This window comes from Bombus huntii, unplaced genomic scaffold (assembly GCF_024542735.1).
Source record: "Bombus huntii isolate Logan2020A unplaced genomic scaffold, iyBomHunt1.1 ctg00000058.1, whole genome shotgun sequence".
NCBI lineage: Eukaryota > Metazoa > Arthropoda > Insecta > Hymenoptera > Apidae > Bombus > Bombus huntii.
Window position 1 is genome coordinate 896688 of NW_026099319.1, and position 16517 is coordinate 913204.

At 34.4% G+C, this 16517-nt stretch overlaps 2 protein-coding genes across 4 annotated transcripts in view; one reads left to right on the top strand and one right to left on the bottom strand.

The window, feature by feature from the left end:
- The window catches only part of LOC126875780 (katanin p60 ATPase-containing subunit A-like 2), a 292008-nt gene extending 283044 nt beyond the window's left edge, over positions 1–8964 (top strand). Inside the window, exons 2-8 of the mRNA XM_050638657.1 lie at positions 5100–5170; positions 5595–5784; positions 5860–6148; positions 6325–6493; positions 6552–6664; positions 6878–7077; positions 7228–8964. Coding sequence (XP_050494614.1) covers positions 5100–5170; positions 5595–5784; positions 5860–6148; positions 6325–6493; positions 6552–6664; positions 6878–7077; positions 7228–7588 — 1393 coding nt within the window. The 3' untranslated portion in view covers positions 7589–8964. The remainder of the gene's footprint in view (positions 1–5099; positions 5171–5594; positions 5785–5859; positions 6149–6324; positions 6494–6551; positions 6665–6877; positions 7078–7227) is intronic.
- On the bottom strand, positions 8884–15997 carry LOC126875785 (survival motor neuron protein-like). 3 transcript variants are annotated; one of them, XM_050638675.1, is made up of 7 exons: positions 15666–15990; positions 15518–15597; positions 15146–15328; positions 14930–15020; positions 9329–9584; positions 9129–9208; positions 8884–9060 (listed from the first exon to the last, which is right to left on the bottom strand). In XM_050638675.1, the coding sequence occupies exons 2-7, from the start codon at positions 15560–15562 to the stop codon at positions 9002–9004; spliced, it is 714 nt and encodes a 237-aa protein (XP_050494632.1). In that variant the 5' UTR covers positions 15563–15597; positions 15666–15990; the 3' UTR covers positions 8884–9001. The 3 variants fall into 3 exon arrangements, with proteins under 3 accessions (XP_050494632.1, XP_050494631.1, XP_050494633.1); XM_050638674.1 differs by having other exon boundaries at positions 15518–15990; XM_050638676.1 differs by lacking the exon at positions 9129–9208 and having other exon boundaries at positions 15518–15997.
- Positions 15998–16517: the final 520 nt, after the last annotated feature.

Here is a 16517-nt window from a genome sequence, read left to right on the forward strand (position 1 = left end):
TGATAACGATAATCGAAAAAAGAAAAATATACTACCACATTTCGTATCAGCATACACAAGCGCACTCGATTTTACACGAGTATACAATTTGCAAATTCGACGGAACGATCGGATTTAATTATTTTTTCGATATTTCAGGCATCAAGTTCTATTTACACAGCGAACGTTGAAATACGGCGAAATACAAAATGTACAAACCACTCTGGACATTAACTTTAAACGTTATTGATTAATTAAAGAAACCAACCATTGTGTTGATTTTTACATTTTGAAAAATTGTTATCCACTTTTGCTTTGTTTAAAAATTGAAAAAAAAATACTTTTATTGTAAGTCACGAGTATCTCTTTTATTTATTTAAACTTTAGATCAAATATTACAATTTATAAATATATCATTTATTTAGATATACTTGTAATATCTGTTTTATAAGTTTGTACAACCATTTATCTATTTATCTATTTTATTTGCACATAATCTTTATAGACTGATTTTGTAAAGAATAAAAAATTGTGATTCTATTTAAAAACGATCGTGTCAGACTCAAGTGATAAGCGATATATATTTCAGCGATATATATATATATTCAGATTTCACTATCACATAAACGGTGCTATTGGAAACGTTTCACAATAGACGTCTTATAAGCGCCTGCGATGTCCGTCATATGTAAAGCTATACCACTGAATCACGGCCGCCATTTAGTGATTAAGGTCGATCACTTAGAGTTGTTAATCCGACATAATGGCGAGCAATACATCGAAGACATTATTGGAAACACAGTTACAGTTTAATTTCATTGAGCTTATTTGCAAATAAATGTGTACAATATATTTTAGAGGTTTTAAATATTATTGCTGACTAAACTTCGCATCTACGCATCATCTTTCTTTAACTTTTTTTGCATTTTCTTATCGACGCATGAAGACGAAATGCGTAAATTTTATTATTTATTTAAACATTACTATATTGTGCTCAAAGTAGCGGAATATCGTTCTATTATCAATATATGAAGAACTAAAAGAATTAAAAAAGAATTAAAAAAATATGTAGTTCAATCAATACTTCGTGTATTTTTCTATCTCCACAAGACAATATCCGGACCAGTTACGCTTACAGTATCAACAAAGATTTGTCCAGCCATACGGAATAAGTCGTACTCAGTAGTTTAAAAGTATTAACCGCACAAACTCCAGAAACACTTTTGAAGTAACTTTCGAACCAATAAATCCCCGAACTAAGAACTGTCATATTTCGTCTCTATTTATCGAATATTGTGAGAAAATGCAAAAAAAAAAGTTAAATAGAAAAAGTACTTGGAAACTTAAAAGAAAAAATCTCGAAAAATCTCTTAATACTTTTTACTGTCGTCTTGAGACGCACCATATGTTAAGCTTCTTCGTAGTTACAACTTTTACCGCAGATGTAACGAACTGACAAATGCTTCGAATGGCGCGCGCGCGTCAACGCCTACACTTAAATTTTAAATAAATGTTTTTAAATAAATGTTTAAAATAATACATTAAATGTATTAACTTTCTTGCGCAATTTCATTTAATTTCTTACGATATGGAGGGTTTAATTACGTTTAAGATATCTATTTGAATCTTTTAAATTCGAAGTTTTTTAAAAAATTACCTTAAACTTTATAAAATTAAATCGTTTTTCCACTTTGTTGTATCATAAAATAGGTACTTAAATTCAAACCTTACCGTCGTCTTGAAATATTCTATATTTTCCTCGTCTTAAAAAATTTCCCTACAGAAAGAATAAAGAAGAATAAAATCCCATACGTTAAATTTCGCGTGATTGATGGAATACATAACGATAACGAGAACTAACTAGCGACAACAAGCAACCATTAGCAAGGACAACTGGCAACTATAACCGTCGTCTCTACGATGTATGGCGACTAAGGAGAACAGCCAGCAACTACGGATGACATGTAACAACCAACTGCCCCACTTCTAAAAGGCAACTAACTTGCAAACCCTTTGATGGTTTCTGTAGCGTGATACACCCCTTGAACGTGGTTAAAGAATGTGGTCGCCGCTGGACGGCGGTTTGACAGCAAAGCGATCTCGCCAATTCAAAGCTTGACATTACAAACTACCGAGAATCATTAGGCTCGTTATCGAGCATCTAGCTTTCAGAAGGTGCTTTATCATATGATATGACTTCACGATATTTTTATAGCAAGAAGAATGGCCAACCTCTAACAAAACAAATTTTTACTAAGTGCTGCATGTGAGCTGCAGGCCGGCCTACTAGGGAAATTTGACGAATGAATAAACTAAAATATATACGAATATATTCGTTATATCATAAAATGCTCGCATTATGTTCTCTAACACCATAGAGGAAACTAAATTTATATATTAAAAAATTGGAATACCCTCGTACTTCGCAGTCCATGTGTCCGAGCGATGAATTCCCTCCAAACAAGGAAAAACCAAAGGGAGGTCTTCTTCGAAGGACGTGAGAGGGTAAGGGAAGCAACGGGAACGATGATCACGCGATATACTGGCGGCGTACGTATAGAACGGCTGTTACGAAAGAGTTCGAAAGAAACAAGAAGAAAAAAGGAATCGTAGGCCGACGCGACTATACGCTGTCGACGGACAAACAGCGACTGAGCCTAACTGAAACGAACTCTGTCGCAGTATGAACACGGGCTACGTTCGCGGGTCGATCGAACACGTTCTGCGTCTCTCCTCGGCACCGGCGTCAAAACCACTCCCGACGAGCGCAACGCACTGGTGCACCTGCAATATTAACCACTGGTCTTTCCTTTTTCGCGCGATATTATATCAGCACCTATGATACCATTTCAAAGACCGCAATCAAAACATTAAATACCGCATTAAAGCCATACAATAATTCGCAATATTCATTCGTAAACGTTATTGTATATGTGCTTAATTAATCGTTATTATGTTTCGAATGATTTACTACCTCGTATTCCATAAGCAGATATATGGTTCATTTTCACCTCAAGTACGATATAATTTGTAACAAATATTTATAATTCACAATGTAAAATATTTATAATTCATTGGAAATATTTTTCTATCACGGTATAGTGGTCAAATTTCACATAAATCACAAACATATGGTAGTCAGAAGCTACACTCACGACATGACAAATCATGAAGATGTCATGAAAAATGGCGTCCGTCCATATATATTCAAACGCAACGAACAAGTTCGAACTTTTCGAGAACAAACGATTTGTTCGATAACATCTGTCGCGAGCTTCTCTTCCTTTAACGATAACAATTGACAACTAAAGCTCGAGAGGCTCGTAGGGATGAACAGCGACGAGTATCTAGAAGCTATGTACTCACCTGAGCAAGGAGACTCCAACACCAAGGACGTTGGAAGTTTCGAGAAGCGAAGATGGAAACTGAAGTAGCACGTCAGGTCAACTCCGGCGAAAACTGTTAAAGAAAGAAAAATCCAACTAATTTGTTTCCAACAATAAAATGAAATTAATTTGTTTCACAAATTATTAACTGGATATTATTCAAAAATTATTCAAAATTCGCTTGATTGATTCACGGCCCGGGACATTTGGGTCATACCATTTTGGTAATGGACGAAAATGGCAGAAGGAAGAACGACCGTTTTTTTCATATTTCTCTTTCCCCGGGAAACGATGGAATGCCCGAGCACCTTGTTTCATTTCTTCTCGACATCAATTTCAATCTTTTTAAACGAAATATAATCTGAACGATGAAAAGTTCATTCAAATAATGTTCCGCGCCAGACACTCACGAAAATTAAGAAGAAACACGGAAAATTCGCGAATAAAACGGATTTCTTTGTCCCAGTGAGATAATAAACCTCGTTCACGTATTGGTTTTTAAAATCAATATATCCACCAATGTGCACTCGTTTAACAAGGGTGATGGAACGTGCCAAAAATCTCTCAAGAGGGTCTTGGCAACGGAAGAGTCGAAAATGTCACAATTATGAATGAAAAATTCGAATAGTTGCTGATTTTACAGTCGAAACCGATAAAGAACTCCAGATATTCCCCCAATTAATTTACAATAAATTCGCGAAAATGATCGATTGCTGACGTCATTGTATTCTAGAAAGATTGTAAAACGATAAGAATTTATTGAAAAAACTTATATTCGATGATAACACTTTTAATAAGAGTACTAAGAGGAGCGATTCTGTACTCACCTTCCTGCCTCGAAGTACCGAACGCAATTAACCGTCCGCCCAGGATGGAACCGTTCGGAACTTTTGTAAGTCACTGCACGGCCGCTGCTTATGGTGGAAATGTAATAGATATAAGTACAGAGCGCGTGAGCGAACTAAAAACGCGATAGAGAAGTAGAGAGAGGATGTTCCGTCCTTGTCTATTGACGCGCACTTGTACAGGAAATATGTAACAGCGGTATACGAGCAGCGTCAGTGTCCACTAGTGTGCATGCCTGATTAAACAAGGACAGGAAGTATCTATACATGGTGTTCTCTTTCTATTTCCATGTTGCATCCATCTTACTATACAGTACACACACTCAGCTATTCTATCATTATATTTGTGCGTTGCTTATGTGTGAACCAAACATTTCCATGGCAACAAATCGTTTGTCTCTTGTTTGATGCTCGGTTTTCAACGGAGTTGAAAGAATTTTTTAAGAGAAACGTAATGGACGGGTTGTTTTTAAAGTAATAAACGGAAATTCTCGTATCCATTGAGAAACGATAGGCGATTTGAAAGTGTCACTATGAACGGTGATTTATCGATGCAAGGTAGTATGAATAAGATATTTTATAATCTGCGAAAAAAGGTAAGGAATATTCTAGATTTTAGATTTTAGAATTTCCACGTCACAGACGAGTGTGTTTTGTTATTTGATTTGTAATATTGCTGCAGTTCTCTTAATAGCTGTTCGTTTCATGCGATACTCGCACATAGTATCTATGACTTTTGCTTCTAACAATTTTTATAATTAGGCTGTATCAAATATTTTTAACGTTCGTGTTTCATGAAAAATCATGTGTAACTCGTTGAATTCGTAAATGTAACAAAAAATTACATGAAAAACCTTATATTATTGTAATGAAAAAATAATTATATTAGGAGGAGAGTCGTATTTCGGAACGTCATCGGAACATATTACACCTTGTATGTGATTATTTGGAACACAATGGGTGAGTATATTATAATTAAAATATATTCCTAGTTCCAATTCTTTTGAATAGTGTCAGTGACCAATCGAAATAGAAATCAGTGGACATCATGGAGAGAGAAGGCGAAACCAAATTTGAAAATTCGACATCGGTAATTCAGTAGTTAAGAATAACTCAATCGATTATGTAGATTAACTAGTTATAAACAAATATATGAAGTATAAATTCAAATTATTCTTATCCATCTAAAAATTGGAAATTAAAAAGCAGAAGACAAGAAATTATCTTCGGGGATTTATATAGTAAATACATTCTTTTGCCTGTCTTACCTAGAGATAAAACAGTTGTTTGATGGTTATCTTATAGTGTTCAGTCATTGCGAAAAATATTTTTAATTAGTTAAAAATTATAATTAATTAAAAACTACATTTTTTTATGTATATAGACGTTAGCGATGTATTATTCCGGGAAGCTCGTCTATCTCCCGAACATCGGGTTTGCGACAACATCGATTTGGAAATTATCGTTGCAGAGTATGAAAATTATTACAAGATGAAATTTCAAAAATATCCCATATTGTGTAAGAAAATAACTGGAAGGGAAATGACGAGGGAAGTGACAAATGCAAGCAAAACGTAAGAATTTAAGTTATTTAACGATATTAAACGGTATTCAACGTATTCAACGTATCGTATTACAATATGATCCAGTGTTTGTAGAAGTATTGAGACAAAAGCCAAATCTGTTAGTAAACAAGCGAGAAGTGAGCCTGTGAAAGAGACGAATCTACAGCAGAAGATAACTGATGACAATACGAATCATATTAATCTCGCAATGACAGTGACGTCAATATTCCCCAATGAGAATGATGGACGTTCATCAGAAGAGCTATTTAACGTCCCAATGGAACAATCCATGCAATCGAAGATATTGAAATGCGTTGAAAAGCTTTATTCAGATAATCCGGAATTACGAAAGATTGCTGAGGACATCTCATGCGTAAGTTATTTTCGATTAATATACGTATCGTAAAGCTTTTAAACGATAAAATTCCCGTCGATAAACCGTCCAACGTATATCGACGATGACGTGATTTCAGTAACGCTTCAAATATCAAATTACGTAACACTTACTTAATATAGAGAAGACGCCATTTTATCTTTGTATCGTCACAGGAGATCATAGTAAACAAATTAAATGTACATTGGGATGACGTTATAGGCCTAGAGGAATGTAAAACCGCTGTTAAGGAGGCCGTTGTGTATCCCCTTAAGTATCCTATCTTTTTTGATGGCCCGTTTTCCCCCTGGAAAGGTATTTTGCTGTACGGCCCACCTGGTACAGGTAAGATACTCGTATTCTTTTCATTTCTGTACGTGTTTACAAGAAATATACAAAACAGGGAAAACGAAGTTAGCGAAGGCAGTCGCGACAGAATGCCATTGCACCTTTTTTAACATAACTGCCAGCTCATTGGTCAGCAAATGGAGAGGCGATTCCGAGAAGTATATACGTGTAAGTTGCTTTGTCTATGTAAGTTTCTTTGTTCCTTTGTCTATGAAGGAGAGATTCTAGGTATAAAAAGATTTGATTTTATTTTTCGTCATTTATATATAAATAGAATAGTTGTTTGGAAAACGAAATGATATCATATTCGTGATGAGGCAATGAATTTAAGGAATTTCGAATATAATATTTAATGAATAATACATTTGTTAAACTGAACAGGTTTTATTTGAACTTGCCTATAGTCATTCGCCTACAATTATTTTTATCGACGAGATTGACTGGATCGCCACAAATAAAGGAGACTGTATATTGTCTGAACCTGCAAAGAGATTCAGATCAGAACTTCTTTCTAGATTGGATGGATTAGTGTCTAATGAGAATTCTAATGTAGTTCTTCTGGCTACAACTAATTCCCCTTGGTACGTATATCACGTTATTTCAATGTTTTCTAAGTAGAAAATATCGTAATATTTCTCCAAATTCCAAATATGTTATTGTGTTGTTTGAAGTATTCCTTCATTATTATTAGTATAATAGAACGATAATATTTATTGTAAATATGTTATTAGGGGCATTGATGCAGCTTTACTCAGGCGTCTCGAAAAGCAAATATACGTATCATTACCCAATGAAGTTGCTCGACTTGGTATATTCAAATTATACCTTAGCAACCACTTATTAGAAAATACAGATATTGTAAACCACATAGTAAAATGTACTGAAAGATATTCTTGTGCAGATATAAAATTGCTTTGTAAGCAAGCGTGGCTACTAGAAATAAGCCCGATATGGAGGAGACTTGAAAAGAAAGAAACACCTGTTACCACTTTGAAATATGAATTAAAAAGTTATGAAATATTAGCAAAATTGTTAAAAAAAATGTCACCTACAGTTATGCAAATAGATAAATATGATACGTGGAACAAATAAATACGCAATCGTAAGGACAGATATTGAAAAATATAAATAAATGGATTATCGTTCGAGAAATCATTCTCATGTGTGTGCATGTGTGTGCGCGCACGCGCTATAGGCTAAGTTTAAAATGTTCGGTTGTATTATATCCTTGTATTATATATGTCGGAGATGAAAGGAAAACCGGAGCCTTCCCTTTGCAATTTTGAGGAAGCCTTCTAATGCTTTAGCCTAGATTTTATCATAACTGTAATTAAGCAATTGTCATTTGTAATTGTTTGATATTTGTGAAAGCGAAAGTGGGTTCGAGGTGACAACTGGTCGCCGAACGTAGCCACGGTCACGGGATAAACGTTTTGCCTGACGAAGGTGTGGATCGGTTGTATTATTCTCCCTAGAAATCACATAGAATTGTACTTTAGAGATGTCGATATAATGGGACACACGTTGTATTAGGAATCAATCTCCAGACAGAAACTGCCTAGTAACGGCGTTTGAATCTTTCTCGATGTTTCCAAAGAGTATACAACAAACTTTTGACAGAAATTGCCTAGCAACAACGATTGGAACCTTCTCGATGTTTCCAGCGAGCATATAACAAACAAATGCAGTCGTATAGCGAAAAAGATTTTCATCAGATATTCATTCGTGTGATCGCCTTGGAAAGTGATACATCGAGCAATTTACCGAGTGTCTTAGCAATCGTATTTTTTTGTGTTTAAAATTATTCTACGCATAGTAAAAAGTTATCCCGTTGACCGTGGATTCGTTTGAACCCAGGAACATTGTTAATAGCGTTAATTAAATTCATTATTCGTTAAATTTATTATTCGTAAAACATATTATTCGTTACTCTTATTATTCGTTAAACTTATTATTCTTTAATCTAATCATTAGTTAAACTTATCATTTGTTAATCTTATCATTCATTAAACTCAATATTCATAATATTTTGCAAAATCTTGTATATTCGCGTAAATATAATCTCTGTTTCGTAAAACAATGGCTAATTATTCGTTCCTCTTATTGTTCGTTAAACTTATTAATCTTTAATCTAATTATTAGTTAAACTTATCGTTTGTTAATCTTATTATTTATTAAACTCATTATTCATAATATTTTGTAAAATCTTGTTTATTCGCGTAAATATATTCTCTGCTTCGTAAAACAATGGCTAATTCAAACGAAGGATCATTACGTGCCTTAAATCCTAATGATAACCCGACATATATATGTGAGTGTATTTTATCAAAAATATGTTTTTTATGTTTTCTTATCTTAGTAATTATTTTTAAAAAAGTCTTAAAGTCTTATATGAAAATAAAGCTGTTCTTTATTTCAAATAATTGAAGTAAATAAATACAATGAGTTTTATATTTTATTATATCTTATATTATTGTTATATTGTTATTGAAAAAATTGATATAATCAACAGTTCTTCCTGTTCTCTTGATTGTTTCTTGCTTGTTTCAAACCATGATAATAACCTACAAAAGAAATAACATAGTCCATTGAAAATTTAATATACAATAAAATACTTATATGAAATAATTACCTGTGTAATATACCATGTAACCACTAATATACCATGACATCAACATACTTGAAAGTGCGTCTGTATCATTATCTGGTAATCTAGTACATTTTATTAAAATTTCGTATTTTTTTTCCAAATAAAATGTTAAATTTATTCCAAATTACTTATTAATATTAGAAGTATTCAGCATTCCATTAGAATTTTTAAATTGTACTTACTTGGCCATTAATTGTGGTGGTAAAGGAGGTGCAGGTGGCATTATATCAGTCATCGAATTGAAAGATGGTCCCGGTATGAAGTGATGTTTATACGCATTTGCTTCTTCAGAGTCACAATCCATTTTTTCTACATTATATTTTTTCGAATTTACATTTGTAGAAAAATTAGTCTCACAAGTCTCATCGTTCTCTTCATTGAATTTCTCTTCCAAAGCTTTCTTTTGTTGTGCTATTTGACTTTGCAAACCTTCTGATTCTAAAAGAGAACTCAACTCGACTTTCTGTGTATTACCATAGCCTAAACACAGAGTAAAAGAAATTTTTGTCATTTAATAGAATGACTGAGTGCCATTCGGTTACTGTCCTTACAGGCAATGTATTAGAATTTCCCGTGCATAAATGTATATGTATAAATGTTTGCCTTGATATATGTAGTAATAATCACTCGTCTAATGAGGAGAATTATATTCCAAGCAGCTAATAATGAACAATAAGTAACATGCATGTTTATGGTTCATGACCCTATATCCCACGGGTCTCCCCATAGACATTGACAGGTACTCCTGCCCAGTTAAGGACCTGCTGAATGACACTGTGATAGACTATGCGAAAGCCTTTACTTCATATATATATGTATTTTTAGTACATTTCTTAATTGACATAACCATCATGCTAAAAGTATTACCTACAAATTTTACAACACACGTGCTGTTGAGGTTATTCGGTGTGTAAACAGAGAAAACACATGGATAAATTGTAAGGTAGAAAATATATTTAAATAGAAGTGTAATAAGTAAAAATACAATTTGAGCTGGTCCAGATCCGCACGCTAGCTGTGTTACCTAATAACTGAAAAACCCCGAAGCCAACGTCGCCTGTCTACTGTTTATGGCCTGACTTCGTCGCAGTCTTTTGTCTACACGCTGTCGATGGCTTCAGTGCTTGAGAAAACTAAAAAAGACCAGATGTAGAGTTTTCTTAGAAGTGAACTTCAACACCCTCCCTAAAACTCTACATCCCTACAAACAATTATCTCAAATTTACAAATTATCTCTTAATATTTTCTAACTCTTGTCGTAAATATCTGAAAATTAATTTGTCAATGCCTTCTCAAGTACATTTGCCAGCCGCCTTTCTCTTTTCCATACAAATTAATTTATTACACAAAAAAAAAAAAACTAGAAGACTAAACAGATCATGTAGAGTTTTTCCTCTTTTTGTTTGAGAAGTAATAATCACTTCGACACCCTCCCTAAAAACTCTACATGTTTACAAACAATTACATCTTAATATCTTTTTTACTTTTCAAACCTAACTTTTTCCTTAAATATTCAAATCTCGGTTTTGGCAATGCCTTTGTACATATATCCGCCAATTGCTCTTCGCTTGTTACATACGTTATATCAATTTCGCCTCTATTGTATAAATCTCGCAAGAAATGATATCTTACGTCAATATGCTTACTTCTTTGATGGAATTCTGGATTCTTAATTAATTTCACGGCACTAGTATTGTCTACACATAGCATATACTTAAGGATCTCTAATTTACATTCAAGAAATATTTTCTTTAGCCACATAATTTCTTTCGCTCCTGAGGCTGCATTGACATATTCAGCTTCGGTCGTAGATAAAGCTATACATTGTTGTCGCTTACATTGCCATGTGATGGCCGCATTCGCATACTTACATACAACGCCTGATGTCGACTTTTTTGTTTCTTTGTCGCCTGCATAGTCAGCGTCGCTAAAGGTTTCGAGACTGCCTGCTTTTGTATATAAGAGTCCCATATCTGCGGTCCCTTTTATGTAGCGCAAAATTCGTTTGACTAATTTCCATTGATACTGGTTTGGATTCTCTAAGTGTCTCGCCGCTATATTTATTGCAAAACTAATATCTGGCCTACTTACGGTTTGTAAAAACATTAAGTTCCCTACGGCTTCTCTGTATGGTGCGTTACAATCATTATCGCCTATGTTACTTTCGTTCCAATTAGTCTCGATAGGTGTAGAAACACTGTTTGCCTCATTCATATTAAATTTTTCCAATATGTTTTCGATATACCTACTCTGATGAATGAATATTGAACCATCTTCTAATCTATTAATTTCAAGTCCAAGAAAACTCTTTACTTCTTTCGAACTCGTAATTTTGAATTCTTTATTTAAATCATCGAAGAATTTATCAATTAAAGATTCGTCTGAAGCTGCTACCAGTCCATCGTCTACGTATATGGTCATCAACATTAATTTGTCGTCTTCTGTATAAATATAAAAACAAGGATCTGTGTTACTCTGATAAAATTTTAAGTTCGAGATAAATTTTGTGAAACGTTCCGTCCAACATCTTGGAGACTGCTTTAAGCCATATAGGCTTTTTAGCAATTTACAAACCCGATTTGTACCATCATCATAACCTTTAGGTTGTTTCATATAAATATCTTCTTTCAGACTTCCATATAAGAATGCGGTTTTAATGTCGAACTGTCCGAGGTGTAAATTATTTTTGGCTGCAATACTGAGCATTAATCTAATTGTGTCAAACCGAGCAACGGGACTATATGTTTCCTTATAATCTATGCCTTCTTTCTGTGAACACCCTCTTATTACAAGTCGCGCTTTGTATCGTTCCGAGTTGTCCGGATTTAGCTTTATCGTTAAAACCCACCTATTGCTAAGTACCTTCTGATCTTTAGGTTTTTCTACAAGTATCCACGTCTTATTTTCATGGTGCGATTTCATTTCATCATTCATAGCTGTTTCCCATAACTCTTTCTTTTCGGATCTCATCGCTTCGTTAAAATCCACCGGTAATTTTTCCGCCACGTACGTTACTGGGTAACCATAAAAATCGGTTCGTTTGATCTTATCTCTATCTCTCAATTGTCTCATATTGTCGCTAGTTCCATGAGGTTGTTTTTCATGTTCACTCTCTGCACTTTCATACGTACATGCTCTATCGCTCTGCGCACTCACATCTTCGCGCTCGACAATTTTCGGTAAACTTAATTTTACGAATTTCGCATTTTCTAGTTCAGGCTTAAATATTACGTCACGGCTTAATATTACATTTTTTACTGTTGGCACGTACACTCGATACCCTCGTCCGTCATCTAATAGCCTACCAAATATCCTTTGTTAGCCTTTTTGTCAAGTTTTGTCCTTTTCTCCGCAGGTATGTGAGCAAAGCACTCAGTACCGAAAACCCTAAACTTTTCTAAATTCGGCGGTTTCCCGTACCACAGTTCATATGGTGTTTTCTTATCTTGTCTTGTCGGCCTCGTCTTATTTATGACATGTACTGCTGTGTTCATGGCTTCGGCCCATAAGAACAGCGGTAGATTTGGTTTCGAATATAGCATCGACCGACCTGCCTCTACTATTGTTCTATTTTCCCTTTCTGCGACACCATTCTGTTCAGGAGTGTATGGGACGTTAATCGTGTGCCTAATTCCCTGACTTCTTAAAAATTCTTTGACTTCTTTATTTTGGAATTCTTTCCCTCCATCACTATGAATTTCTTTAATTTTATCCTTAAATTGATTTTCAACTTCTAGGCAAAAGGTTTTTAGTTTTTCAATTACTTCTGACTTACGTCGTAAGAAGTAAATCTTTGTGAATTTTGAAAAATCATCTTTAAATGTCAGAAAATACAGTTTCTTGCCTAATGACTCGACTTCCATAGGTCCACATACATCCGTATAAATAATTTCGCGAGGTTTAGTCGCCCGATTGATTTTCTCGTGAAAACTCGATCTATGCTGTTTCCCGTACGCGCAACCTTCACAGAAAAAGTTATTATCCTCTACAACTTTCATATTTGAATTCTTTAAGAATTCTTTAACATGTCTGATGTTCTGATGACATAGCCGTTCGTGCCATAACTGCAATGTGTCCGCGTTTGACTCCGCTCTATTGCTAAAATTACAAACTGACGGTATGATAACTCGCATATCTACTTTATACAAATTTCCGATAACAGAACCTCTTGCTATTATTTTCTGATTTTGTAAAAATATGCAATTGGTCCCTTCCTTTGAAATACAAAAATCTATGCCCCTTCTTGCGACAGATCTAATCGAAAACAGATTTCTTTTCATACCTGGTACGTATAGAACATCGTTCATTGTACATGTTACCCATTTGCCGTCCACAAAAGTCTCTACTCTGATTTTTCCTTTGCCGCACGCATCCATGAACGGACCATCGCCGATCTCTATCTTCACCGTGTTATCGAATTCTTCGAAAACGCTGAACCATTCCCGTCGTCCTGTCATGTGATCCGTAGCTCCTGAATCGATTATCCAAACATCAGCGTTTGCCGTTTGTATCGCTGAGGTACTTCCTAATAGACCAATTCCGCTGTGATCCCGATTTTGGTTTCTAGGTTCCTGGTTGTCTCTATTGTTGCTTCTTTTGTTATTTTTAAAACAGTTTTTGCTGGTGAGGCCTTTCCTTTTGCATATAAAACATCTAAAGCAATCCTTCTTTAGATGGCCAACTTTTCCACAGTTAAAGCAACTTGGTCCTTGTTTCTCGTATTCACGTTTACTTGACTGCTTCTGCTGTTCCCTTTTATAATTATTACCTTTTGTTACCAGTGCCACCGATGTTTCCTGGTCGTCTTTCTTCCATCTAATTTCTTCCGTCATCAGCCTGGTACTAAGCCTGTCTAAGGTCTTCTTTTCTTCTTCCACGGAATCCCACGCACTGTGAAAATGATCGAATTTGTTTGGTAACACCGATAAAATGCGTGTTATCAGCATTTTCTCGCCAATTTCACTCCCAAGGACTTTCATCTTCGCCGCTATGAGTTCCAACTTTGATAGGTTGTAAGAGACATTTTCAGATTCTTCCCATTTAAAATCGAAGAACTGCTTCTGGACCATATTTAAATTCTCATCCGACTTCATGTCATATACTGTATTCAGCTTTTTCCACATTTCATGTGCTGTCGTGCAACATAAAAGAAGATCCAACGGTTTCTTTCCTACTGAGGTCACGATTAATTTTCTCGCTAATCGATCTGCTTTCAAAAATCTTCCACGAGCGATTTCTTTCTCCGCGCTGTTACCTGGATGACACAAATTCTCTTCACACACGTTGATCAGGTCGTCATCTTCCTCCAAAAGTGTACGCATAACAAAACGCCACTGGAGCCAATTTTCTTCGCCGCGTAACATCTCGACCTTCGCACTTGCTGATTCCATTTTAGCACTATCCCTTATTTTACTAAGCACAACACTTTAACAATTTATTCATTTCACGTTGCTACCTTGCAATTTACAGCCCTGGGCCCATAACCTGTTGAGGTTATTCGGTGTGTAAACAGAGAAAACACGTGGATAAATTGTAAGGTAGAAAATATATTTAAATAGAAGTGTAATAAGTAAAAATACAATTTGAGCTGGTCCAGATCCGCACGCTAGCTGTGTTACCTAATAACTGAAAAACCCCGAAGCCAACGTCGCCTGTCTACTGTTTATGGCCTGACTTCGTCGCAGTCTTTTGTCTACACGCTGTCGATGGCTTCAGTGCTTGAGAAAACTAAAAAAGACCAGATGTAGAGTTTTCTTAGAAGTGGTACCCACTTCAACACGTGCCATTGTTTTCGTAAATTTTTGATATTATAGCTTCATAAGTTTCTCCATCCTCTGAGTATATTGCACGATAAGGTGCTCCTATGATCCATTTCTATAGAGAGAAGATGTGTATACAAATAAATATAAGTAAATAGCAAAATAAAATAATTTGCTTCTTAATCAATATATTTAATAATATTCTGTATCAAATTTGTAATATTCTATCAAAATTACAACCTTGTGTAATTTACTTGCGTGTTTAGGCTGCTTAAGATTTTGTAGGTTTTCTTTCGGTTGAGAATTTCCAACATCCATTCCCATTCGCTTGATAACTTCTTCTTTTGCTAAATATATTGCTTTGTCATATGCTTCTATTAATGCACTATCATCCCAAACATTATCATTGGCTGTGTCTGTATCCTTTTGAGATAGCAAATTATACGTTATTAATATTGATACAAGTATTTTATTATCAAACTATTGCAAATTATCATATATGTCATTTTTCAAAAATTGACTAAAAGGTAGTGGATACTGTTAATTACTATTATGCTAAGATCTTGTACTAAAATAATGTTAAAACCATTACGTTTCCATTGCCATACATACGTTTCCATTTCCTCGTATAAAAAGAACATTCATATCATCTGCCATTTTAAAATAACATCATTTAAATATTGAATTTGCTTCTGAAATATTAATTTGTCTCATTTCTTTAACTCTAACACATTGTAAACAATGATGACATTATACCAACTATAATACTAAAAATCTATTCCCCATTCATTCGAAAGATTGTTTTTTGAAGCAAGGTTAACATTGAATGTTCCCAAACTTCAATAACTGTATTTTACTTTCTTTACAATATTTAACAATATATTAGAATACTATAAAAAAATATTGTATGCACAAGAAACTGTTTATAGCGAAATAGCAAAAGAATTAATCACATATTATAACTAAAACGAGATTGTTAAGTAGATTATATTATACTGCATATGCGTTAGTGTTTCAGCTGGTAAATATAGTTTTTATATCTGAAGATAAATAAGATTTAATTCTATAAAATTGCATAATGAATTATACATATATCTATTACTATTCGTATTTCCCCTTAGTTGTATGTTGTCAATAGCATCAATCACGAACATATAAATAAATATAGAAGAAATCGTTCGGAAATGGAAAGGGAAAAATGAACATGGAAGACAAGAAAGTTTTCTTCATGTTTAGCGTATGCGTGATACGCTTTGAATGTCTCAGATAAAGATAAAGATACTCTGCTCATTTCTATTTGTTCCGCAGAACGAGAAATTTGTTGTCTTTCATATTGGTTTTTACGATTCAATTTTTGGGCAGTTTTCCCTAGCGAGTGTCGGTCCCTGTTTGATATAACCAGACCGTAATTTATACAGATATGTATTATAGATATATATTTGTAAAACTGAAATCAGATGAAATAAATGTTGCCTGAGGTTTTAAACGTTTAATAAAAACAATATTTCATTTGGAAAAAATGTAAGATATGTAAAATTACACATTGATCATTTTGCTGGTCTTGTATCATAAAACGTGTGGCCCGAAGAGCACGTGTCCGGTAGAGATACGT

Coding starts and splice junctions, on each gene's coding strand:
- LOC126875785 (XM_050638675.1), bottom strand. CDS start 15,562: ATGGCAGATGATATGAATGTTCTTTTTATACGAGGAAATGGAAAC. Junction 15,021..15,145: donor ACGCAAGTAAATTACACAAG/GTTGTAATTTTG, acceptor TTCTCTCTATAG/AAATGGATCATAGGAGCACC. Junction 9,209..9,328: donor CCACCACAATTAATGGCCAA/GTAAGTACAATT, acceptor AAAATGTACTAG/ATTACCAGATAATGATACAG.